General features: G+C 40.6%; 1 protein-coding gene across 1 annotated transcript in view; it reads left to right on the top strand.

Annotated features, from left to right (window-relative positions):
- LOC137781280 (sodium channel protein type 2 subunit alpha-like) overlaps positions 1-24,630 on the top strand; it is a 33,450-nt gene extending 8,820 nt beyond the window's left edge. Inside the window, exons 5-27 of the mRNA XM_068569958.1 lie at positions 640-768; positions 1,984-2,075; positions 2,164-2,406; positions 2,513-2,576; positions 6,203-6,344; positions 6,609-6,806; positions 6,897-7,085; positions 7,183-7,554; positions 8,332-8,461; positions 8,564-8,802; positions 9,998-10,171; positions 10,377-10,733; positions 13,888-14,289; positions 16,701-16,818; positions 16,948-17,102; positions 17,617-17,790; positions 19,659-19,781; positions 20,532-20,804; positions 21,274-21,327; positions 21,411-21,552; positions 21,764-21,864; positions 22,018-22,288; positions 23,199-24,630. Of these exons, the coding sequence (XP_068426059.1) occupies positions 640-768; positions 1,984-2,075; positions 2,164-2,406; positions 2,513-2,576; positions 6,203-6,344; positions 6,609-6,806; positions 6,897-7,085; positions 7,183-7,554; positions 8,332-8,461; positions 8,564-8,802; positions 9,998-10,171; positions 10,377-10,733; positions 13,888-14,289; positions 16,701-16,818; positions 16,948-17,102; positions 17,617-17,790; positions 19,659-19,781; positions 20,532-20,804; positions 21,274-21,327; positions 21,411-21,552; positions 21,764-21,864; positions 22,018-22,288; positions 23,199-24,415 (5,359 nt within the window). The 3' untranslated portion in view covers positions 24,416-24,630. The remainder of the gene's footprint in view (positions 1-639; positions 769-1,983; positions 2,076-2,163; positions 2,407-2,512; positions 2,577-6,202; positions 6,345-6,608; positions 6,807-6,896; positions 7,086-7,182; positions 7,555-8,331; positions 8,462-8,563; positions 8,803-9,997; positions 10,172-10,376; positions 10,734-13,887; positions 14,290-16,700; positions 16,819-16,947; positions 17,103-17,616; positions 17,791-19,658; positions 19,782-20,531; positions 20,805-21,273; positions 21,328-21,410; positions 21,553-21,763; positions 21,865-22,017; positions 22,289-23,198) is intronic.
- Positions 24,631-26,694: the final 2,064 nt, after the last annotated feature.

The following is a 26,694-nucleotide window of genomic DNA, read 5'->3' as shown; positions in this document are numbered from 1 at the left end:
AGGAATTTACTGTTACCCAGCTAAGCTTGGCATTAAAACCATGACTTGTTGTTTATTCACATTACACATGTTTATAATTGTATTTTTAAGATATAGCATGTGTGAGCTTTAGACCTTTTGGTATGAAGACTTGTTCTGACAGTGTCAAGCTAGCGGTTTCCTCCTTTCAGTCTTTGTGCTAATCCAAGCTAACCAGCGGCTGACCGTAGCTTCATAATTGCTGTGTGACTGTGGCAGACCTGAAGTAAAACAGTGTTTACAAGTACAGAACAAATTGGAATATGAATGAACCGACGACTGTAAAGTGTTCACCATGTCCGTAGACTTACATTATGCACAATGTTTATCTTTGTGAATATTGAACAGAGATAAATGTAGACTGCAATAATATGTGTTTAGGCAGGCTATGTCTGATCTTCACACAATCTGCCAGTGACATTATTCCTCTGTATTTAAAGTTACTGTAACATTAAATCATCTAACACACTCATTTATTTATTTTCCATGCTTTGTGTTTCAGTCCTTGTTGATGCCGATTCTGGTTTATTTTAATGCTCAAATGCATTTTGAACTGTAACACTTAAGCAACACTTGATTCAAAGCTAAATGTGTTTACGTTCCCCTTTATGTTTTTTTTAGGTATACTTTCACTGGCATTTACACTTTTGAGTCGGCGATAAAGATATTTGCAAGGGGGTTCTGTATAATGCCGTTCACCTTCTTGAGAGATCCATGGAACTGGCTGGACTTCAGCGTCATCGTCATGGCGTGAGTAACCATGTCATTCATGTTTCATTCATTTATATTTATGTATTATATATGTATATATTTGTCATTTAAATATATAACTTTTCATTTTCCTAGGCCTACATTGTAATTTAACATCTAATTAAAAAGGTCCACCTTAATTCATAGTTCACATTCTGTCTTCAGGGTCAGTGTTTGTGCTTACTTTAGCAATGTGAAGATAAAAAATGAATACATTTATTTGTATGGGTGCAAAAAATTAAAAATAAAATAATACATGTAATTTTTAAATTATTATTTAAAAATTATTAAATTATTAAATAATATTATTATTTTATTTTAAATTTTTTGCACCCATGTCTTTTCAGTAATTCCTCAGTGATTTTAAATAGTGATTTGAAACACTATGCCGATAAGCCTATTGTTGAGGTCATAGATCTGTGTGCAATAATTCACTTCCCATGATGCAGGTGGCAGATTAGACAGGTGACCTCTCTTAGTGCAGCATTTGTCTGAGACCAATTATCCTGACATTTGCTTTGTTTGAAAACAGCAGGACAAAATCCCTTTCACACACTGAAGGCTGTCATCACCATCAGTGATTATTTTGTTTTTGATTAATTACATAATCTGTCATTTCCTCTCCCAGTACTTAACAACATGCTGTTATTAAATTAAATAAGCATTGTTTCCATATTAACAATAGATCACTACTTGTATGTGAAAGTTGTTGCTTGAACCGGCATACAAGTGCTACTCTTTGGCAGCTCCACTCGCCTCTAAGGAGCATTTTAGAGTCCTTCAGCTGGTTGTTTTGGTTTTCAGGGCAGCAACGTTAGTCTTTTAGTTCTCTCTCATGGCTCTCATGTTGTTTTCAGATGAGTTGGTGGAAACCAAAACAGAACAAAATGAAGACTCAACATTGGATTAATTAGTTGGACAGAAACTCCAAATGAATGCTATCGTTGCTTCGTTGCTTCTGTGTACTGTTTGGTAACATGTGAGCTACTTTTTAAATTGTTTATACGGTGGTTCACCCTAAATCTATGAATTTAAAGAATGAGTGAAGTAAACCAAATTGCCACGAAAAAGACAACCTCAAAATATTATTTGATTGAAATGTTACCATAAAGACATGATATACAAACAGTTAAGTGTGTTTGAAAATTCATTTTTATCCCCGGCAATCCTACAGATTACTAGATTGTTAATAAATCCCCTGATTTCAAATTCCAGATACGTGACAGAATTTGTAGACCTCGGAAACGTCTCGGCGTTGAGAACCTTCAGAGTTCTACGGGCGCTGAAAACCATCTCAGTCATCCCAGGTAAGGTGGCCGTGACGTATCAACAGAAAAGCAGATGTGTCCCCGTGTTCCCAAACAATTGACATCCCGTCTCTTCTCCTCCGTCGAGGTCTTAAGACCATCGTCGGCGCTTTGATCCAGTCTGTGAGGAAGCTGGCAGACGTGATGATCCTGACCGTCTTCTGCCTCAGCGTGTTCGCCCTCATCGGCCTGCAGCTCTTCATGGGCCTACTGCGGCAAAAGTGCATCCGCAGCTTCGCACACTGCGTCAACTCTTCCTTCAGCCCCAACGCATCATTCATCTGCAACAACAGAACTTGGAGCACCAGGGCGGACTTCCTGACCAGCGAAGGTCAGCCAAAAAAAAGAGACACATATGTACATTGAGTGAATACTGTCCATTGGCCTCAGCCTTCAGTGAAGTTAGACAAAAAACATATTTTTCCTCTTTTCCTTAGATAATTTTTACAAAGTGGAAGGAGCAAAGGATGCCTTAATATGCGGATATGGAAGTGATGCAGGGTAAGTGAGTTGTTTGTTCTGCTTGCTGCTTGTTAATTATCTGCCGGCTATTACATAATATCAGAATATTTAGCGTGTAATGGCTTCTCATCCCATGCATGTCATGTGTATAATTGGATACAGCAGCTTGAGCATCAAACTTGGTGCAAATAGTTTCTGCAGTACTTGAAAAGACAGAAATGATAATGGCTGACGTGTGTCAGGCTTCACGTTTTAACCTGTGACCTCTGGGTGTAATGTATGGAGGAATGATGCCATCAGAGGGAGGGGTGTAGCGTGAGAGAGGCTGTACACAAGATGACATGTGGTGTGGATAATCACCCCGGCTCCACTGGAACCCTTTACAGAGAAACATGGAGTTGCCAGCTGGAGAGAGAGAAGGGCGGTGGGGGTCTTTGGAGATTTCATCATGTCAAAAGCTCTATCATATGATTAGGTCAACCGGAACGGGCTGGATTGATATTTTGTTTTTGTTTAGGGGGAGATACTGGTCTGAAGTCTTCAAGCAGTGCCTACGTTTGTGCGCTTGTGATGGAACTGAGGCATTTTCGATACGGTCTCTAACATCAGAGTGAATGTCCTTATGCATATAATACATTTTATCTGTGGACTTTGTTCCCAATCAAAGGCACAGTGTGAAACCTTCCAAATATTGCTACTTAGCCTACGCACTGAATAATCCTATAAATCCAAATGCTTTTGAAACAAGCACAACAGGATGACTCAGATTTTGCCATGCCAGGCCCAGTTCAAGGGTTATAGTGAACTTAATACCCATCTGTGTGAATCTGAAATCCTACAGCTTCAACAAATGTGTAGAGGAACCAAATCTTTGTTTCTCTTTATTTGCTTAAATAACAATAATGGCTCCATTTGCTTGACAAAAAAATATATAAGTAAACCAAAGCATGGTCAACACACAGATACAGGTTTAGTAATACATTTAAACACACTTAGGTTTTTAGTTAAATTATTTATTTATAGTACTTTTTCAAGGTAATATGTTTTATATTACAGCATATGAATTCATGCATTTATCTTGGATAGAGATTTTTTATTGGCATCAGAGTCCCTTTAGCTTTAATCTCACTCTGTAACCTCGCCTCTAAACGCAGGAGCTTAATCTCCCAAGGAGTAAAGTCTGATTCAGTAATTTGTCGGAGCGAAAAGAGGATACTTTTGAGGGCATTCAGAGGAAAATGACGTCACTAAACTTTCATAAATAGTAGTTCAGTAAGATCACAATAGCACCAATATGACCTTTCCAGCTGTCCCACAGTTTACCTAAAAATCAGCTTTCACTGTTGACACTCAGTCTCATTCTGTTGTAATATTTTTTTTTCTATGTGTAGCGGGTGTGGGCTATAAGAGAAACGGGGGGATTTGTTTTGTCTCCTTTTAATATTAACTGTGCTTTGTCATCACGATGAATGTGGTGTATATATATATATATATATATATATATATATATATATATATATATATATATATATATATATATATAAGTTAAGTATATAAGTATTCGTTTGACTTTACATCAAAGACAGAAAGAAACACTTACCCAGTTATAGGTTAGACTAACCATAGAGTATTTTATATTTATATTTGTCGGAATAAAGGATTGCCAGCCTTTTGACGTTCTGAGGCTGGCTGTGGAGACGGGCAAGAAATTAAGCAGGTCAGGACGGAGGACGTAAAACATAGAGGATGCTTAATCTTTTGAGTGTATTCCAACAAGTAATCCCTGAGTAGTTTTCCAAATTGAAGCTTTTGGATACGTTATGATGACACACACATACACAAGTGAGTAGGCATGCACACAAACACACACACACACACGTACACATATTTAAATGATATTTTCAGCCTAGATGGTTAAGAAGTTTGTGATAAATGATTTGCTTCAAAGTTCCAAGCTGTTTCTCATCGCGCCTACTGGAGCGTTCAGGCCAACGCTTATGTCCTCACATCTTAAAGCCACTGTGCATCAAGGATTATGACTTTGGGCAGAAAAACCCACCACCTCAGTCCCGCCCACTATAGAGGGAAAACACTTTGCAGCGATGGACAGATGTTCCTGTGCTGTGCTGTTACACAAACTGCAGGGAATTGATATTCCACTCTCAAGAGTACTAGTTATAAATACTGTAAACATGTCAGCAGAGACTTTCCAAAGAGCTCCTACACACCGGGGACTCGGTTGTTTTGGTGAAACAAGACTTTATGGAAGTTTAGCGGTGTACAATTTTTGCTCAAAATTGTATCCTGATTATCTTCAAATGTATCTTAAATAATTATCAGGATGTGTTTTCTCTCACGTTCCTGAAAGCCATTGATTTCCATTGTTTTTTATTGAGTCTGAAATCAAGTAACATATTCTCAAAACTTGCCTCAGTTGTGTAATCCCTCACAGTGAACATTGAGTCTGCATTTTAAATGTTACATTATAGTTATGATGTAGTGCAGTCGAAACTTTTTCAATCACTTTGTGCTTTACCTGCATTGCGCTGCAAAAACATCAATATAACATCAATCATACTATCCATGCAGCCATTGTCTTCAATTGAGTACATTAGAGTACATAGAGTTTCCATGGTTATTTACGATTAATCTGCAGATTATTTTCCAGATTAAAAATGTAAAGTGTATCTATAAAATGCCAGAAAATGCTGACAGACAACATTCCTTGTCATGGAAGTCTAATGCCAATGTGATGTCCACATCAAACAAATGAAGTCAAGTCATTGCATTTCCAATTTACAGAAAAACAAAAAGCAGCAAACAAATTAGTGATATGAATTATCGTTTATGAAAATAGATGCTCAATAATATTCTTCACTTGAATAGGTTGAACAATACAGTGCACAAATCAGGAAAATAAAAAAAAAATGGATCAAACTAACAATCTATGTTGTAAAATCACACAACAGCTTATAGTTAATAGGCGGAAATATGCAAAACCATATTGTGTAAAAGAGGCGAGCAGATTGTCTGAGCAGTGCAGCAGAGGGGAAGGAACGGCCTGACAGCAAGATGTCGCTGGCCTAACGCAGTCTGCTCTGTCCTCCCTGCTGAATATTAGTGAGCATTTGTACTTAGCTGGCCGGTCGGTGAGACCTACAGCTGTTCTCACAGCAGCGCTCTGCCGCCCAGCTGTTTCCCAGCCATTACGAAATTGTTCTGCACTCAGATTGACATGGCAGTTCAGCTTGTTTTCAGCTGCTGGACTTAAATATTTCCTGTAATGCCACTATGCTGCCTGACAATGAAGAGAGATGATCAGAGATGAATGCATGGAAACATTTTTTTAACTGCAATTTGATATCCATCTGGCTCAGCGTAATCCCTTTTGCTGCGGTGCATTTTAGTGCTCCTGCCTGGAACGAATTTCAAGTGCCCTCTTCAGTTGAAATAATGGTGTTGATAGCAATGTGTGTACTTAGTGACTCATCCGCTTCTCTCCCGTGTGGAGTCAAAGGCCACCGGGCGACATGAACGTAGATACTGGAGATGTTTTTAACTCTAGTAAAGCAGCCTGCATGCGACCAGAGCTGCAGAGCCTTTGTTTATTTGTGTTGTCCCATAATCATCTGTTTTTCTGCCTTTCAACTGTTTGTGCACTACAGGAAGTGTCCAGATGGATTTGACTGCCTAAAACTCGGGAGGAATCCAAACTATGGTTACACCAGTTTTGATACCTTCGGCTGGGCTTTCCTGGCCCTTTTCCGGCTCATGACACAAGACTACTGGGAAAAGCTGTTCCACCAGGTGCCATTTTTTTAAATATGTTTTGATCTACACGTACATTGTAGATAGCTTTGCTCAATCAAATGTAAAATAATGATGATTAAAAAAACACTCTGGTTAACACGCTCCATGTCTATAATGCATTATAAACATAATGTGTGATAATACACTGTATTGTTATAGATATAAGAGGGAGTGAGTCCTCAAATGTCGGCAATTACATTTTTTAATTGCTTCCTTTCGCATGTGGATTTGATTGTACTGACTTTGTCTCTGCTCTCTTAGACGCTACGCTCAGCAGGGAAGACCTACATGGTTTTCTTTGTGCTGGTAATCTTCCTGGGCTCCTTCTACCTGGTCAATCTCATCCTGGCTGTCGTGGCCATGGCCTATGAGGAGCAGAATCAGGCAACCATCGCCGAGGCCTGGCAGAAGGAGCGAGAGTTTCAGCTGGCCATGGAGCATCTTCGCAGAGAGCAAAGAGTAAGTTCAACGCCAACAGCCAGCAAGCATTTTCATATTCATATTTTAATAAAAGTGATCTCCTGTAACATAACACCTTTCTGTGTGAAGTTGGCAGCAAAAAGACAACAAGCACTGGATACAGACTCAGTGTTGTCCCCAGAGTTGTCTCCATTCTGTCTGAAGACAGGCAGCATACGTCGGAGCAGCAGCAGGAGAAGAAGATCGCACCGGGCGTTGTCGGAGGAAACCGCGGAGGAAGCTGCTGAAGAGAAGTTTGACCCACTGGATGACCCAATGGTACATCATCCAATACCCACACTCTCAACATTTCTCCCAGCCTTTGATGTTCTCCTGCAAAGCTGTACGAACCAATGTGTTGCCTGTGTTTCCGTAGCAGTCTCTGTCTCCCCTTCCGGTCCATCCTCTGCTGTCCACGCTCTCCGCTCACCCGCTCAGCACGAGGAGAGGAAGCCAGATCAGCGTCTTCAGCGCTTTCCGGGCACGCAACAACTCAGAGGCTGACTTCGGGGACGACGAGTACAGCACACATGGGGACGCCTTCAGGAGTCGCACCAGTTCAACAGCGACGCACTGGAAGAGGAGGACGGGTAGTGTGCGGAGCCACTGCTCCCAAATATTCACCCCCAGCCTCAACGTCAATGGCCGGCTCAACATCTCCCTCGATCAGAACGGAATCACCACTCTGGGCCTGCACACGCCCACCTCCATGCCTGCTTACAGCATGGAGAGGGTCAGGGAAGACACAGTGAGTGACAGAGGCCCGTGTGTAGTTAGAACAGTGGTTCTTAAACTTTTTCTGTCACGCCCCATTTTGGAGGAAGAAAAATGTTCGGGCCCCACCGCCCCAACAACATTGGAACAAAATGGTCCAACTTTTTGAGACTCCTCCATCCGTGTTTTTTTTAATTAATAGATTCAAGAAAATTGAAATCCCTTTCAAGTAAACTATATTGCTCCATCTGCCAAAAACTAATAACATGTACAATCACTTTGTTAAAACAATGCAAATGAAGTTATATATGTGCAAAAAATAACTAATATTTGGCACCAAAAAAAAAGATTACCAAGGAAGCTGGTTGGATCCCTGTTTTCTCCCCATAGTTTCATGTTGAAGTGTCCTTGAGCAAGACACTGAAGCCCCAGTGCTTCACAGCAGCACAAAGCTCCTTCATTACTAAGGATTGGTAAAATGCAGATAATAATTCCCCCACTGTGGGTTTAATAAAAGATTCTTTAAATATATATATATATATATATATATATATATATATATATATATATATATATATATATATATATATATATATATATATATATATGAATATGATTTTTTTTTTTTTTTTTAACAATCTGCATCTCCCCCAGCGCCCCACCTGTTATACCTCCGTGCCCCACTAGAGGGTCGCACTCCACAGTTTGAGAACCACTGAGTTAGAAGAACCTGCAGAGAAAAATATCTCAATTAATAGCTGAAAATAGAACAAAGCCGTGTATTTATTTTGGGGTGTTTTCTGTCTTCCAGAAGCCTACCAGTGTGGAGGATACAGTTACCAGACTTTTCCTCCAGCCCTCGCCGACAGTGACTGAGCCCCCTCCGGTGCAAAGGAAAAGAGGGCTGAGCTCGGTCAGCTTCTTTAGCGATGCTATGGGGGGTGAGTCCTTTTGAGTAGTTTGACATTTTGGGAAAATGCGCTTATTCCGGGATTTAGGGAAAGGCCTGCAGATGAATAGTTCACCTTGATGTCTCTTTGCAGAGCTGGAGGTGTCGAGGCAGAAGTGCCATCCCTGCTGGTACACATTCGCCAAGAGGTACCTGATATGGGACTCTTGTCCCTGGTGGCTGAAGATGAAGGAGTGGGTGAAGTACATGGTGATGGATCCTTTCTTGGATCTGGGTATCACCATATGCATTGTGCTGAACACCCTCTTCATGGCCCTGGAGCACTATCCCATGACTGAGGAGTTCAACACGATGCTTTCAGTGGGCAATCTGGTAAGGGCCTTTTAAAGATAGCGGTGGGTAGGTTGCCGGTATGTGAGACACTGCTAAGTGCTGTTAGGTTGGCTGTGGAGAGGACTGAAAGCTTCACTGGGGAAAAAAAGTAAAGAGAAAAGACGACAGCATGGAGATAATGTCTTTCTTTATCAGACAGTTGGGTTTTTTATAGCAAGTGCTTTGCTGCACTTGAGGTCAAATACAGCCGTGTTGATCCTTTATCAAGCATTCTGCTTTAGACTATTTTGTGATTATCCTTCGTAAGAGGGAGTATTTTTAGCAGGGAGTGGGATTGATTTGCCAATTTTTAATTTGCTTCCTCCCCCTTGTGGTAAATGATATACTCCGCTAGTGTCTCAAGTTTGACAAAAAACTTAAAAGAAGATAAATGATAGTAATACTTTCCTATTTATTACCTCCACTGCTTATGTTTTGGTCCTGTTTTTAATAAGTGGAGTATTTCATCTAAATTTGGGCTTCCACCATGGGTTTAGGAACAATAAGTGAAGGACATTATGAAATATTCTTTATATTTTCTCTTAAACGTCAGAGATGTCTGGGTCCTAAAACTGGTACATTGCACAGTATCCATTGTAGTCTTCACTTTGACCTTTTCCTCACATCTCTAAACCTCAACTTGAAGCATTTTTTAAAATTTTAATCTGTTTTAGTCACTTTGATGCATCAGAAAAACTGTTCATTTCACCTTTTGAAGTTGTTACGGGGAACATGTCACCAAGCAGAAGCCTATTTATACATCCAGCAAAAACAGAGAAACATGAGTTCACCCATATATAAGTCTAATAGTCACTCTGCTTCTTGCTCTGTTTTGGTCTCCACCAACTCACAAGAGAAATATATGGCTCTTAAGCTGATGAACGCTCCATTATGCTCACCAGCTAGTCGAACATTTTCTCTGTCTGCGGGTTGATGCTTGGCCTGTAGTGTACGGTGTTTTTCAAAGCATTCTTTTGCTGAAAACCAGTGCCAGCAGCTGGAAACAGGGTTGATGAGAGCAGTCAGACTGAACTAAACTTTTCATGTTACTCATAATCCATTTCATCCATTGTTAATAGACACGTATTAATTAGTACAGCTTTAAGTAAAGAAAGTAAAAGTAAAATTAACTTAAAAACAATTTCGCCTTTTTACGCCTTTTTACAGTTTTTATGTCCCTCTGTATCTGTTCTAGGTTTTCACAGGAATCTTTACAGCTGAGATGGTGCTGAAGCTGATTGCCATGGATCCCTACTACTACTTCCAACAGGGCTGGAACATCTTTGACGGCGTTATTGTTTGCCTCAGTCTGATGGAGTTGGGTCTTTCCAATGTAGAGGGTCTGTCTGTCCTGCGATCATTCAGACTGGTAACAGAAATCTCTGACTCATTTTTCAAAAAGAATCTAGCTCATTATTTCTTTTGCCATTTTTTGCCTTTTTATTGTTGTATATTTTATGAATTTAACAAATCAAAGGTGATTGACAAATGATTACATTCTTCAGTTGAGAACATGTTGTAATTCAACATCAAATCATCATCATTAGTTTTCTACACTTTCTTCTTTTCACTAGCTACGAGTCTTCAAGCTGGCAAAATCCTGGCCAACTCTTAATACGCTGATCAAGATTATCGGCAACTCGGTGGGCGCCCTGGGAAACCTGACACTGGTGTTGGCCATCATCGTGTTCATCTTCGCTGTGGTGGGCATGCAACTGTTCGGCAAGAACTACCAGGACTGTGTGTGTAAGATCTCCATCAACTGTCAGCTGCCTCGCTGGCACATGAAGGACTTCTTCCACTCCTTCCTGATCGTGTTCCGGGTGCTGTGCGGCGAATGGATAGAGACCATGTGGGATTGTATGGAGGTGGCTGGGCAGCCCCTGTGCATCCTGGTGTTCATGTTGGTGATGGTTATTGGGAACTTGGTGGTGAGTATTTCATTTGTACGTGTTTTAAAAGTTTTTCCCAAAGGCCTGTGACCAAAACCAACATTGAATTGTGGCGATTTAATATTATTAAATGAATCTCAATAATCCCAGAGAAGATAATCTACAAAATAAATCTTCGGAAAAATAATTCTGATTTAACACTAACAAGTATCGACTGTAGTCCTCCATCACTTTCTAAAAACCATGAAATACACATTAGTGAGCTACTCTGTTGCGCCGGGTGATATGTTCTGTCTTGAGGACAAACACAGGCATCGTAGTTTATCTTGAGTCGATACAAAAAAACAATGCTCAGTCCTAGCACATATGCCTCGACATTTTATAAAAGCAGGAAATCTACTGAGAGAGAAAAAATTGAATTGCGTGTCAATACAACCAACTGTAAACCAAGTGATGACGTCATGAGTAATCAGGGATTGCGTTGTTGTTGCATCAATGAGGGTTGGCGATTCCATAATAAGAGAAGGGACATCCTCACACAGTTGTTGGTGCATCGTCGCTATATATTTTGCCAACTCAGACATCTGTGTCGCCACAACGGTTTGGACGCGAGGAGAGGCTTTACCGCAGCCTCATGTCCAACGGGGCTGAATGTTTTATCCACCGCTAATGAACTAAGCCGTATGGGAGAAACTGTGACCTAAGTACTGTACAAAGGATTAGCAAGGGCAACAGAGTGTTCTCGCTGTCGTTCCAGCCTTTGCGTCAGGTACTGAGGTTCACACAGGGTGCTATGTACATCAGAGCATTCGGCTGTGTCTGTAAAACATAGTTTTAATCTGTACACCAGCTCTGTTTGTACACAATTGCTATCCATCCTGCTGTTAGTCTGTGCTATAGCAAGGATATGTATTTATGTATTGGTCAGCCCATATGGTGATTTGTTGTCCAGCTGTGTACTAAGCTTACGGTAATGAGAACAGAAAAATCCCAGAAGTGCGGGCAGCCAGCAGATGCAGCATTTTTTTCCTTGGACAGGGTATAGTGTTACTTGGATTGTGGTGTTATTTTAGTGCCGATTTCTGAAATCCCACATTGTAGTGTTGTAGTCGCTTTCTGCATGATATCAGCCTGAGCAAGTTGAATCTAATGAAACTTTTTATTCATTTATTTTATTTTCAGGATTTCTTTTCGTTCTCTTTCAACTGAAGGTATGCAGCCTGACCCTAACATACATTACCAAGAGATACGGTTTGTGTTATGGAAGTCCAAGCAAGAGAGAAATGTGCTACCAGCTACTGGAAAATGTCATCTCATGCTAAGCACAAATTAGAAAAGTGTTATACACTGCAATATGATCCTGCACTACAATCAGCTCAGTTCTGTTTTAAAACCCTGTCAAGCTTTTTAAAAAATGGAACAAGGCTTTGAGTGTGGCGGACTTGTTGGATATGATTCAAACACCTGTTCCCAGCATGCCCTCTGTTCCTTCTGCCATTAAATGCTAGCGTGTTTCACATTTAATCCTACGCTCTGAAATGTCCGTCAGAAATTGTGTAAAACATTCTTGGGTAATTCCAAAATATGTCTTACCTTTTCCAGATCTCTACATGTTGCTATTTAAATATGTACATGGATGTACAATACACAGTTGTGTATTTCCTAACAATATGTAGTATAGTAGTATTGAATATATAAAGAGAAGAGAGTTTAGGGAAGTACAGTTGTGTATCATGTCATAATACAGGAACATTTTAATTACATTTTTGTGCCTCCATACCATCCGGCACAAATGTCCTCATGGACTCAAGAATGAACTGGTTAGAATTTGGTGGTCAGTGGCTACTGACCTTCAACTTGGCTGGTTGCTGGAGTTATATAACCAAAAAGCAATGATTCTTGTCATAGTTAATTCCAGTGGCGGTCCGTGGTGTTGGCCAATACGCCAGCCCCCAAAAAATCAGTTTGTGGGGATCCTGACATGTAGCTTTAGCCTCAGTCTTTCGGCACAATATTAGCTGTGTAGCCATCATGTCCACATTCAAAATGATTGACAGGACTTTTGTTGTGAAACAAAGAAAATGTTACAAACTCGGCAGAAGATTGAGTTTTCAGCCAGCTCACAGTCTTAGTTTTTTCGATAAATTTGACTTGTGTGTAAAAGACATTTTTAAAAAATAACTACAAATTTTGATTGCTAAAGCTGCCTTGGATATATCTGTAAACTACGCTTTGTGTAGCAAAGCTTCACAACAGTAACTAAGGCGGCTCGGGGTGAGCAAACGGCCAATTGTTAAATGACATGTCTTCTCTACCTACAGCACCATTTATCATCTTTAAATTCGTTGAATACTCAACTTAGCTTCAACTTAGCCCTTGAAGGGCACAATTCAAATTCTGCGCTTCCAGAAGCACTGACGTAAGATGAGCGGTGAAAGCCCTTCAAGAGCACACAACAGTTCATCTTATTTTCCAATTTCTGGATACAGACACCTTCCATGACCCTGCTGTCTGGGCAAAGATTGCGACGGTGCTTCTTATTGAGTTTAATGGACAGGAACCTCCACTGCACATGAATCGTGGGAAAGCTGTTTATCCAAGAGGATTATCCTGGATGCTTAGGGGCGAGAAGGCCGGAGGGCATTCATCACTAATCATCTGCTCATGCTCCCCATCTCTGACTGGCTCAGTGGCTAAAGTTGATCCTTACCAACTGTGCACATCACACATACACACAGGCAGTACACACACACACACACACACACACACACACACACACAAACCAAACACACAAATGCTACTGTGCAGAGATGTGCTTGATGCTGCTGCTCTCTAAGCTAGTAGACAGATTACTTGGGAGTTGGATGCTTGGAAACTTGAGTTCAGTGTGGCAAAAAGCAGCCATATGTGCCTGAGACTATCTGTGTAGAACATCCTCCTGAATTTACAATGCAGGATTTGCCAATGTTGACAAAATAACAAGAAGGTCATGTCATACACGAGGTACACTTATCCTTAAGCTTACAGGCTAAACTATGCTCTGATTTGTAAAGAAAGATAAATGTTGATACAAGCACAATATAAATACAATATGTTCTGCCACATTCAGGCGAAATGGCTGTAAGATTATATAATTGTTGGGATTTTTCTCCCAAACCAAATGTAATGTGACATAACATCTGTCCGTCAACAGGTGTTGAATCTTTTCCTGGCCCTGCTGCTCAGCTCCTTCAGCTCCGACAACCTCTCCGCTCCGGAAGAGGACGGCGATTTGAACAACATCCAGATCGCCATTGCCCGCATCCAATCCGGTGTTTCCTGGCTCACGGCGTGCATCATCGACCTCTTCAACCGCGGCTTAAAGCGTCCGAAGCAGAAGGCCAATCAGGCCACCAAGCTGGTTGGGAATCACGTGGAAAGCAACGGTGGGATTTTTGGAAGCTACGGTGAAAAGTACATCATACCGGAGGGGGACAGCTACATGACGAATCCGAACTTGACAGTCATCGTTCCCATCGCACCCGGCGAGTCGGATGTGGAGTTTCTGGAGGAGGAGGAGGTTTCTGAGTCGTCAGAGGATGAAGACAACAAAGCGGTGGGTTTTTTCACCACCTGTGTTTATGCCAGACCTGAACCCTCATGGTTTACTGTTGCAGCGGCCTTTAGATAGTATTATATCAAAACAGTTTTTTGTGCAAAAATGATCAGTGATCACTGTTTCGGGTGAAGCCGTAAACAAATTGCACATCAAAAAACAACTCTGTGAAAGTAAGAAGAATCCATGTGAACCCCACTTCTGTGTTGTCGCTTCTCCTTGTGTTTGATTTGGATTTCTGTAGAATTGAAACTTTTCTCATGTTGTTCGACTACAGCAAGCACCATGGCTAACGCTTTATTTTATTGGACTGCATATTTAAAAGATGGAGATCATAGAACCAGTAGGACATGATTTTAGTGGCAGGTTGTTCTCTGACTATGTACCCAAGAATATTGTTTTTTCAAAGGATTCATTAGAAACTGTCTTTTGACATTTTCCAATCCTCCAATTCTGATTTCTTGGCTCCGGCACATAAACTGTTAAACTGTTCAATGGTAAACTCAAATGAGTTAATAAGTGTGAAGGTAACATCATGCTTGGTTGTATCTTGGCTTCATGCTGATAAAATGTTATTAGCCACTTTGTTTGTGTACCACAGTTAGATGCAGTGAACCTCGATCTCCATCAGATTGTGAGACAACCATGGGAAGGTTTTCTGGTTTGCACTTCACAGGAGACATTTTGATATGTCACAGGAGGAAATGCACAGATGTGAAGACATAACTAAATTAATAATGAATGAAGAAAAGGAACAATGGTTGAATTCCATTTGGCTGCTACAGTTTCAGGGTCCTGGTGCTGTGAAGGCTGGCTCACCATGTTAGCGCCTACGAGCCATCGTTAGTGTTATTAGGAACACCTGTGGTTTTCCTACGAAGTCTAAATGTCTGCTGTGGAAAAGGCCCATACTCTTAGGGCTGTATCAATGTCAAAAGGCTGTTCACACCTGCACTTATTCCGGTTGATTAGTCCTGTACTTGGATTGAAACATTGTTTTTACAACAGTTGATTTACGGATTCTGAAAGCAGACTCAAAGCAGACTCAAATCTTCTTTTAATAGAGGCCTAACATGGGCGTGCAAACGCCGTAGATAAATAAATAAATATTCATGATTATTGGCTACTTGAGTAAGTTTGCAGTATTTAATTTGCACTATGCATTACTTAATATCATTAAAATGCTATTGTTGCTAACTTTCAGGTGTATTGGTTGAGCATCTCTCAACCAATACACCTCTCTCTCTCTCTCTCTCTCTCTCTCTCTCTCTCTCTCTCTCTCTCTCTCTCAGCCTCTCTCTCTCAGCCTCTCTTTATCAAGCTCCCTATTTCTTCCTCTGGCCTCATTCACCCTTCTTGTTAATCTGCATTCCCCTGTCTCTTGGTGTCCTGTGGGTCAGGGTGTTTGTTGAAGGTGGAGAGTGTGTTGCTCCAGTCTTGTCCTCTCCGGCAGGCAGACAGCAGCTGGCCAGATGTGCGGCCAGGCCCTGCCGAGCAGATTAAAGTGACACAGCTGAGCGGAGCCAGGCAGGGCCGGGTGGAGCTGTGCGGGCTTCAGTCTGGCGCTCTCTTCTTATTTCCCCTCCCTGCTCCGCTCCGCACCACACCAGAATTAGGCCTCAGGGAAAATGGAAATGAAAACAAAATCTTCCATCAGTTTAACTAGGCATCAGCAGCTGCTCAGCTGTGAAGAAGGATACATTTCACATGTGCAGATCTCTGAATACTCACTAAAAAATGGCAAGATTGTGCTTAGTCATGAATAAAATGTTACTTCACATATTTTAAGGTAGATCCCTTTAAAGAACAAAGAGCAATCAGCCTGTGTGTGCATGCATCACAACTGTATACTGTGTATATGTGGCACTGAAAAGCCATCAGTGCACATTCTCTCTGGTCCGTCTTCGAGCAGTAGCACTAGTAATGCTGGTAATCTGGTCGCCAGGTCCTGCAGATGCTCTTTAATGCTGGATTAGACTTTGTACCAGTTTATAGGATTGAAGCTGCACCTCTGTCCTATAAATCATGTTAAATATGTTGCGGTTACAACCAACGGAAATCTCATCAAAACTGAATTAAGGCTCACACAAGATTAAAAAGGCAAGGCGGTACATCTAGGTGAGCTAGCTCTGATGGAATGAACCCAAACTGAATACGGGGCAGAAAAATGATGCTGCGGTAAACTGTTTGGTTTGAAACTAATAAGCATATTAGCACACGTGGCCACACCCCCAAACAGTGATGTCACAGTAGGCGTTCAGCCTTCGACGGCTGATGGAAAACTTACCGGAATATCCACCCGCCCATATCTTGTGCTATACATGTGTATGACAACTCATTATTAATGGTTCACACTCTGTTTGATGAAAATTCTAAGTCAGTTGGTAACAGTGAGACTTCTCGCCTCTCAGGAGATGGTCAGCCTATCAGAGGGCAGCACAGTGGATCTGAGGAAGCCTGGAGAAGAGATGGACAACTTATCAGAGCTGGCTGAAGAGAGCATGGAACCGGAAGAATGCTTCCCAGAATGTGAGAATTGAGAATTTAGAGTTGTAACCATGTAAAACGATGAGTTAAAGGTTTCGCATCAATCATTTCATACATTATCAGTTTTTTGCAAAGCATAATTCCTTTATTTGTTTTTGCCTTCCCGCTCAGTGTGCATGAGACACTGTCAGTGCTGTGAAATCGATACAAGCCGCGGTCTGGGCCAGGCCTGGTGGAGGCTGAGGAAGACTTGCTACCAGATTGTGGAACACAGCTGGTTTGAGACTTTCATCATCTTCATGATCCTGCTCAGCAGTGGGGCTCTGGTACGGATTATTTATTCATATATAAATTGCTTCTTTTTTTTTTACATTTCATGTCTAAGTTTCAGTCCTGGTTTGTTTGTTGGCATAGCATCGGATTTTATGCAGCAAACAGCACAAGACGTTTTTCCACACCACAGTTGTCTTGAATGCTTTTATTGTGAAGGAGCACCAGCTGTAAATGTCAGGTTTGCATTAGTAGCGTCTCAACACAGCTCCCATACAACTGCAGGAGAGTGATGTGAAACACTTTAAGTGTGAATTGTGGACTCCGCCATTAATAAATAGAAAACTAAATTCAAAGTGATATGCTGCATATAATAGAAAACTCAGAGAAGTTTGAGTGTAATTACTGCTTAACTAGTTTTGCAGTTCTGTTTAGTGCCTGATTGCAGTGTAATGTCACCCCCATGGTACTGAAGTTCAACTGAAATTGAATTGGTCTGTATGTCAAACCAAAAGCAGTGGTGTGACACAAAGTTGTTGTGTTTCCTCACACCGCTGTCCCTCTCTTCAGGCATTTGAAGATATCTACATTGAGAAGAGAAAAGTCGTGAAGGTGGTGCTGGAGTATGCCGACAAGGTCTTCTCCTACATCTTTGTGCTGGAGATGTTCCTCAAGTGGATCGCGTACGGCTTCAAGAAGTATTTCACCAACTACTGGTGCTGGCTTGACTTTCTTATCGTTGACGTAAGCAAACATTTCACACGTTTTTATTGCACCCCATGAAAGGGGATGCGGTCACGTGTTGAGCGTTGAGGTTGAACTTTAACCCCTCCCATTGTAGCTAAACGTTGCTTGTCATGAATGTGGGATTACAGCTCGGTGAGTGTCACGCTATTGACAGGAAAGCACTCGACCTTTACAACAACCGACCGCCCTCATGACTGACATTGTGCGTCAAATTCGCAACTTTATAAATCCCACCATCAAACTTTACACAGCTGTTCTCCCGATCATGATCAATTAACCAGTAACCTACAGTTAAACTCACACTGAGTAGTTGTAACATTGTGCCATTTCACATTTGCTTTGACGCCAGGATGTTTTATCAGTCAAATTAAAAGAAGTGCTCCAGTGATCGGGGTCATGTTGCGCTACATTTAAACTGTTGGGTAAAATGGATGTGGCTCTGTAGGGGTCATCCAAAGTGCCCAAGGCGTTGACTTCCTCTGATTTCACCTGCTGTTACACAGATTGCCACAGACCGCTCTATTGTTAGGGTAAGTTGTAGTTAGCAGGTCCCAGGTGAGTATGGGCTCTGGGATTGGAAACGTGCATCTGCCTCACAAATGCTTCTGTGTTTCTTCACTTGTAAGTGCTTTCTTTTGTGATATCAAAAGCCACCGTCTTCTGTCTAAACAAATGCACTTCTTGTGAAATGACCTCAAAACGTGCAGCTGTTACTCAGCTGCCATTCTATGAATCAGTTACTTCAGGGCCTTGGCTTTTATATCAAAAACAAATGCAGTGTCATTTACTCTTAAGGTTTATCTACAGAAGATGTACTTTACATAGTATATTCAAATACAACATTATAATAGCATATTAAACCTATGAAAATGTTGCTGAATAGACATTTGAGTCAGTTTAGAAATGCACCGGTGGAGCTTATGTCTAAACTGTTTGTCTAATTTATGCGCTCAGTGTTATTTGTTTTGTCTTTTTAGAAGAAAAGACAAATCCTTTTGATAATTGCAAATACCAACCTTTCGTTTCTCTCGATGAAAACTACCACCTTGTTTTCTTTTTCAGTGTTTTTGTATTTTTCCGCCTGTACTTTCTTGGAGCCAAAAACTTTTATTGTCGCGAGAGTAAATTTTGAGAATCTTCTTTAGATATATTGGACAAACACATGTATAAATAGACTTTTATAAAGAAATTCAGACTATTGGGACCTTAGTCCGAAATTGTTTTTAATGAACTTCAATTGGATGGAAATTGGGAAACAAATTTGGCAAAGATAGATTTAAATTCTTTATAAAACTCACTCTATTTGATATATATACATATTTTCTATGCATATATAGCTGAGTTTGCATTCATGGACATTATCTGTCCATATGTGCATACTGTGTTTTGTCATCATCAATCATGACATGAATTTCTTTCATTCACATTATGCCATTTTCATTCACGGCTGTCATCCACGGGTCATTCAACAGCGGAATACCATTTAGTCCTGTCCGTTTTGGATATAGAATAGAGTGGAAGTCTAAATTTGCTAAAAGATTAACCAACAACCAAAAAAAATCTAAATCTCAAAAATGAAGTAACAGTGTTCCTCACTGTGGAATGTCCCAAAATACACAAAAACTCTAAAATATGGCTCTTCTAATGTTTTAAACTTGTATGGTTCGTCAAAAGTGATATAGTGTAATATATAGTAATAGAATATGCAGTTCATCAACTAATATGTTGATGAGACAATGTATGTGATTTTGCTTTATTCAATGCTTTTCTACAATGTTTTTGTGTTTCAGTTTGTATTATAAACCGAAAAGATTAATCCTTTTTATGATTCTCACAGTTTGCTTATCTTTCTGTACTCGATGCAGGTGTCCTTGATAAGCCTGGTGGCAAACTCACTGGGATATTCCGACTTTGCTGCGATCAAGTCCCTGAGGACTCTGCGGGCTTTGAGACCTCTCAGAGCTCTTTCCAGATTTGAGGGCATGCGGGTGAGGAATGCGTTTTCTGAACGACACTGAAGTCACATGTCATCAACCAAGTTTCTGTTGACTACAGCTTGCTGTTAAGTCTCAGGAGTATGACCGAGACCTAGGAGGGTTTGTTTTTACCCCAGTTTGTCCATCATTCTGACCGCCGCTCTTGTCCAAAATAATTCAATGAGTTGCCATAGAACGTTGTACAGACATTTCCAGAGCATTAATTCAAATGACTTTTGTGACTTTTCCTTTTCCACCACTAGATACACATTCAGGGTTTTGAGTGAAGTGTCTCAACCAAATGCTTTTAGTTTACAAACAAAGTTTGCAAAACTAATGACATTCCCGTGTGACTCAGCGGTGCTTTGTGCTTACTGCTAATCAGCAAATGTTAGCACGCTAACACACTGAACTGGTTTCACTGTGAGCACGCTAGCGTTAGCATTTAGATCAAAGCATGGCTGCTGTACACCGTCACAGGGCTGCTGGCATGTGTGTAGACTATTTGTCTTGTTTAGTCATAACTATAAACTTCACAGACATGCTCAATTGCAAATCATACAGGCATATTGATTCACCCTTAACATATAATAGATTTATTTAGGATGTTTGAGAAAAAGCACAAATGCATTGATGTTTAAAACATCTGCTGCCTGATTGCTTAAGAGCTAAAAACAACTTACCTAAATGATTATTTTATTCATATTTGAAACAGATATATTGTCCGTACATATTCTAATTATGATGTTTACCCGCTGTCAGGTGGTCGTGAACGCTCTCATCGGAGCCATCCCTTCCATCATGAATGTGCTGCTTGTGTGCCTCATCTTCTGGCTCATCTTTAGCATCATGGGGGTCAACCTGTTCGCTGGCAAGTTCGGGAAGTGCGTGAACAGAACCGGCTTCATCCACAGTGTCTCCGTCGTGAACAACAAGTCAGAGTGCCTCTCTTTGAATGACACCCAGTTCTACTGGACAAAAGTGAAAGTCAACTTTGACAACGTGGGACTTGGCTACCTTTCCCTCCTGCAAGTGGTGAGTGTTTGTTTGTTTGTCTGCGGAGGTTTGTCAAAAGTGTTGTTGGAAGAAAAACGTGTTTATGCTTAATCAGTTACTGTTTCACTGTTATATTCAGTTCATGATTAGGCCGAAGATGTCATGTCGGCTTTTGTTAATGGTTCATGATAAGTATTTAAGAGGTGGTCCTTTGAGAGATCGTTGAGCAGACTTGGATATGCAAGTAGTAAAGTAACATGTTGTATCTCTGTCTCTGCTCCTTCCTTGCAACGAATAAATGTCCTGATTAATGCCTTTACTACCAGGTGTCGAGTAAATTTTAAACACGCGTTCAGTTGAGGGAAGCACATTTTGCTTGTGTGATGAAGAATTTATGTGATCACATTAGTTGAGGCAATTTTGTATATGTTTTTTCAATAGATAAAGTCAGTGATTCACAATGCAATGCAGTGCCTTGACAATAATGCTGGGTTATATTGTATTATAGGCTACATTTAAAGGATGGATGGAAATAATGCATGCAGCTGTTGACTCAAGAGGAGTAAGTATGTCTACATACTTCCAGGGCGTACATCGTAAATATGCTCCAGTACCCAGCGGACTTATTAATCTGTTTGGTTTCAGGTGGAGGAACAACCCATCAGAGAAATCAACCTCTACATGTACCTCTACTTTGTGGTCTTCATCATATTTGGCTCCTTTTTTACCCTCAATCTCTTCATCGGTGTCATTATTGACAACTTTAATCAGCAGAAAAGAAAGATGAGTATTGGCAGCACTGACGTCAGGTCTGGTCTGTTTGCAAGTCGCTCCGTACCTTCACAAGATAGATGCAATTTTTTTTCCCGGTCAGAAATAATCATGGATTTCACATATTTAGCACATCACATTCTCCAGTCAAAACTATAAACTATCATCAAACATGCTTTTAACCTTTTTCTGTCAAAATAATGTCAGAAAATTCTGCCAATACTTAGGTGGGCAGGATATCTTCATGACGGAAGAACAGAAGAAGTACTACAACGCTATGAAGAAGTTGGGATCTAAAAAGCCTCAAAAGCCAATACCAAGGCCTGCGGTAAAATTATATAATGTCACATGTTCCACATTTTTACTGACATTGACGTTTTATGTCCTATTAAACAACCCGCAAACCTTCACATTGTCCAGCCTGCTGACATTCTTAATAACATTGTACTAATTACAGCCGTTTGTAATTCCCAATCCCCAGAATATTATCCAAGCCTTCTTCTTCGATCTCGTGTCCAAGCAAGCTTTTGACATCTTGATCATGATGCTCATCATCGTCAACATGGTGACCATGATGGTGGAAACCGATGAGCAGTCAGAGCGCATGGAAACCATCCTCAACAAGATCAACCTGGTCTTCATCGTGATCTTCACCACCGAATGCCTGATCAAGATCTTTGCCCTCCGCTGTTATTTCTTCACAGTTGCATGGAACATCTTTGATTTTGTGGTGATCATTCTATCTATTGTGGGTAAGTAGAGACACAAAAAAGAAGCACGGCATTAACCTTTGCCTCTGCTAGGGGCGTTGTATTCTTCAGTCGCACTGGTTCATCCATTGTTTCTTCGCAGAATACTCTTTAACGTTTTGCAATTTTACTTTTGATGTTTGTTACTTTCTCTCGGACTATTGTACATCCTTCAATGAAAGATTTCTGGCAGATGTATCCACATCCAGGTGCAGAATAAAATCTCTAAACATAACATGAACCAAATAACTGATAGAGAGGAGTGTGCAGCCTCGACAAATGCTTATTACTTATCTCTTTATTTTTTCGTCCTTCGTTCCTCTGCTGTTAATTGCTGCATTCTCGAATATGACGTTATGTCATAAAAGATTTACTTCTGGCCGCTGCTCAACAAATTACAATATGTTTAAAAGTGTTAAAGCTGCACTTACTGCATTTTTGGGCCTCTTGAAAGCAGTGGATTAAGCTGTAACTACAACATAGGCCCATTATCACCCATTATTATAAAATGATTGTGGCTGTCATGTTAGCAAACAGATGTTTATTTACGCATCCAGTTGACATGGAGCAACATCAACATGTATTTGTTGTGGTATCACTGTCCAGCAGATGAATACAAGTCCAGTATTCACTCTACTTTTAGCTCTGTTTTGGTCTCCACCAACGGTCAAGGAAAATATCTGTCTCTTTAATGCTCCCTTATGTTCACCAGCTGGACAGGTAGCATACAGTAGGTTTATCAAGAGCTTTGTCATTACCGTCGGGTGAATGTTTTCTGCTTTCACATCACACATAGTTAATTGATCCGTTGTGGTTATAAACATTTGGATTAGTGCATCTTTAACTGTATTGAAGTGCATCGTTCTGCAATGTGATAATCCTCATCTCCTCTTGTCTTTCTGTCTTGTTTCAGGAATTGTTCTTGCGGACATCATTGAGAAGTACTTTGTATCTCCGACACTGTTTCGGGTCATCAGACTGGCAAGGATAGGACGGGTACTTCGACTTATACGTGCAGCCAAAGGAATAAGGACTCTACTGTTTGCCTTAATGATGTCCATGCCAGCACTGTTCAACATTGGCCTCCTGCTTTTCCTCGTCATGTTCATCTATGCGATCTTCGGTATGGCGAACTTTGCCTACGTGAAAAAACAAGATGGGATTGACGACATGTTCAACTTTGAGACCTTTGGGAATAGTATGATCTGCCTTTTTCAGATCAGCACCTCGGCCGGTTGGGACAACCTCCTGAGTCCAATCATGGCCAGCTCCCCAGAGGAGTGCGACCTCTACTTTGTCAACACTGGCACTAACACCCGGGGAAACTGTGGCAGCCCCTCAGTGGGCATTGCTTTCTTTGTCAGTTACATAATCATTTCTTTCCTCATTGTGGTGAATATGTATATAGCTATCATCCTGGAGAACTTCAGCGTTGCCACAGAGGAGAGCACAGAGCCGCTGAGCGAGGATGACTTTGAAATGTTTTATGAGGTCTGGGAGAAGTTTGATTCTGAAGCCACGCAGTTCATTGAGTTTTCCATGCTGTCAATCTTCGCTGACACCTTGTCAGAGCCGCTGCGCATAGCCAAGCCCAACAGGATCAAGCTGATCTCCATGGACCTGCCCATGGTCAGCGGGGATAGGATCCACTGCCTGGACATCCTGTTTGCCTTCACAAAGCGTGTCCTGGGAGAGTCGGGTGAGATGGACGCCCTCAAGCAGCAGATGGAGGAAAAGTTCATGATGACCAACCCCTCCAAGATTTCCCACGAGCCCATCACGTCCACACTGCGCCGCAAACTGGAGGAGGTGTCCGCGATTGTCATCCAGAGGTGTTACAGGAGGCATCTGGTGCGCCGGCAGTTGAAACAGGCGTCCTATCTCTACAGACAAATAAACTACGAGACTGTGGTGGATGTGGAGAACGCTCCAGAAACCGAGGGGCTGATAGCCTCCATGATGCATCACTTTGGACTTGTCGGGGAGGAAATTGCACAGATAACACAAGACGGTCTACTGTCCTCGCCACCATCCTATGACAGCGTGACCCGAGTAGCCAGTGACATATCTTTATTCAGAGACTCTGAATTCGGGGAGCCTGGTGAGAACTACGAGGAAACTTTCCTTTGAGACTCGACTGTGTGGAGAGTGTTTGTGCGGTTTTGATCTTTTTTGTTTACAGCAGAGAATATAGCTTAAAAGAACTCCCCATCAAAGAGATGAAACATTTTTATATATTAGTAGGTGCCGAGGAAATATGCAATATTTTGAAGGAACTCAGCTACCGTTTAAATTGAACAATGCAGAGGTCAATTTTGTTGCACAGTCAGGACCTTTCATGAGAGGAAGTTGATCTTCACCATTCTAAATATGCACATTTGGCAATTTAAAACACCAAGATAGAAAAAAAGATGCATTGTATTTTAATGTGTACCTATATTTAACACGTAAGCTCACACATGTTAACTACATCCATTTAAAACACCACATGATCTGCAGTTTGTTTCATATTTATAAACAATGAACATCAAATTCACCAGAGTAAATTAAATTCATATTTGCGGCAAAATATTTGTTAATATGCCCCTTTTTCTCAGAAACGCTTTGCTTCAGCAGCATACGCAGAAGATAAACCAACAGACCGGCTCGCTGAAAGCAGATTAAGAATATTGAACAGCTCACAATTCCCACCAAACATGTCCCAGGAGGCCACGACGCTGTTGTTTTTGTTTTGGATTTGCATTCATGACTGTCGCTGCTATGGAGCTCTTATTCAGGTGTTACTAATAGATTTTAACCAAAGCTAACATTTGCTCACAACATTTTCTGACATTTTTAAATTTCAAGAGTTAAAAAAAACATAGAACTATTTGTAAGTCAGCATTATGAATTGATAATCCTTTCTGATGTTTGGGAGTTTTATTTATTTAATAATGAGTTGTGTGATCAATGAAATGAATCATCTGATTGAATGAAGGCGCTTTATAGATTATGAGGATATGGAAATATGGCCCCAATAGTACCAAGTGTATTCAGGTCATGACATGAGGGTAGGGGGAATCACAATATATTGTTATCGTATTGTGCATTATGTACTTCTAATATGAAGAAATATGCTAAAATGGTTATTATGTGAACAACTAAAATTTCTAAATAATTTGTCAAACATAGCACATTTCCAGTTTAACTTGTATCGGTTACAAAGAACAGCTGTGTACTAATAATCCCTGAATTATGTGCCTGATTTTGATTGTTGTCCGCACACTGAATCTCTTAAGGCCATTTAATTTGATCTGATGGATGTGGATTGGAAGAGCATGAATGCATCGAGAGCTCATTTTGTAATCAACAGTGTAAAGTACTGTGAAATATATGCAAAGCTAATTATTTGTACCTATTTTTTTGTAATGTATTTATATTGAAAGACCATTTCAGTGACTCTCATGACAAGATATGATCAAATTATATAAATATACTATGTTGACTTTTACATAAAAGACTTTCCTTGAGGACATGATTGTCTGTATTACATTTAGATTGATCGTTCCATGGATTGTTTTATGAAATGGCAATAAAACTCTTTTCCATATTTGTGGGTTTTTCCAACTCTCAGTACAGCTCAATAGCTGGATGCCTCATGTTTCGGATTATTTTGAGAGAATTGTAGCACGGCTTTATGTACCGTTGACACATTGTCATTCACATGTTTGAACACAAAATGTACATAGATATTGTCAATATACTTTACAGCTAAAATGTGCAGTGTCTTTTCATTTTTACATGAGGAACCAGTTAGCTGATTTGACCTCGTTACAAGGCAGTTACTGTTAAGTCTCTCGCTCTGAGTCCATGTTTATTTCAAAAGAAAAACCAGGACAGATGTGCACAAACCTCTGCGGCGCCATGGCTGTGTGATTCCATGAGTGTATTTAAGGCTTGAATTGGTCAATAATGCCGCCAGAAATGCCGTACATCAACGGAGCAGAAACGATCTGTGACCTTACAGAGTCGAGGCTCACACGCAGAGACGCATCACGCGGTAGTGCTGCTGCGTGATTCACCACCAACTAATCTACCAAAAAAACAAACAAATAATAAATAGTGCACAGCCATTAAAAAGAAACTGGATATTTTAGTTTTTGCTATTTGTGTGTATTGTCTGTTTCGAAAGGAAAATTAGGATGTTGTATTACCAAAACATAATGTGTTGTTGTGTTCTGATTTCAAGTTGATAGTTCAGCACTCCCACATTTTCAGTTTGGGAAAAAAAAAAAAATCATCAAGGGTGCCAATTTGGATTTAGCCCCAAAGAGATTTCCTCTCTCTGGTTGTCAGGGTGGTCAAATCCAACTCTGACCAGCTGGGATAGAGGGATAATCTGTGTGTAGAAAAAAAAATCACTTGTTTTA

This window comes from Clinocottus analis, unplaced genomic scaffold, assembly GCF_023055335.1.
Source record: "Clinocottus analis isolate CAN_PGR_092001 unplaced genomic scaffold, fCliAna1.0.p SCAF_11, whole genome shotgun sequence".
Taxonomy (NCBI): Eukaryota; Metazoa; Chordata; class Actinopteri; order Perciformes; family Cottidae; genus Clinocottus; species Clinocottus analis.
This window is presented reverse-complemented; position numbering and strand designations above follow the sequence as displayed.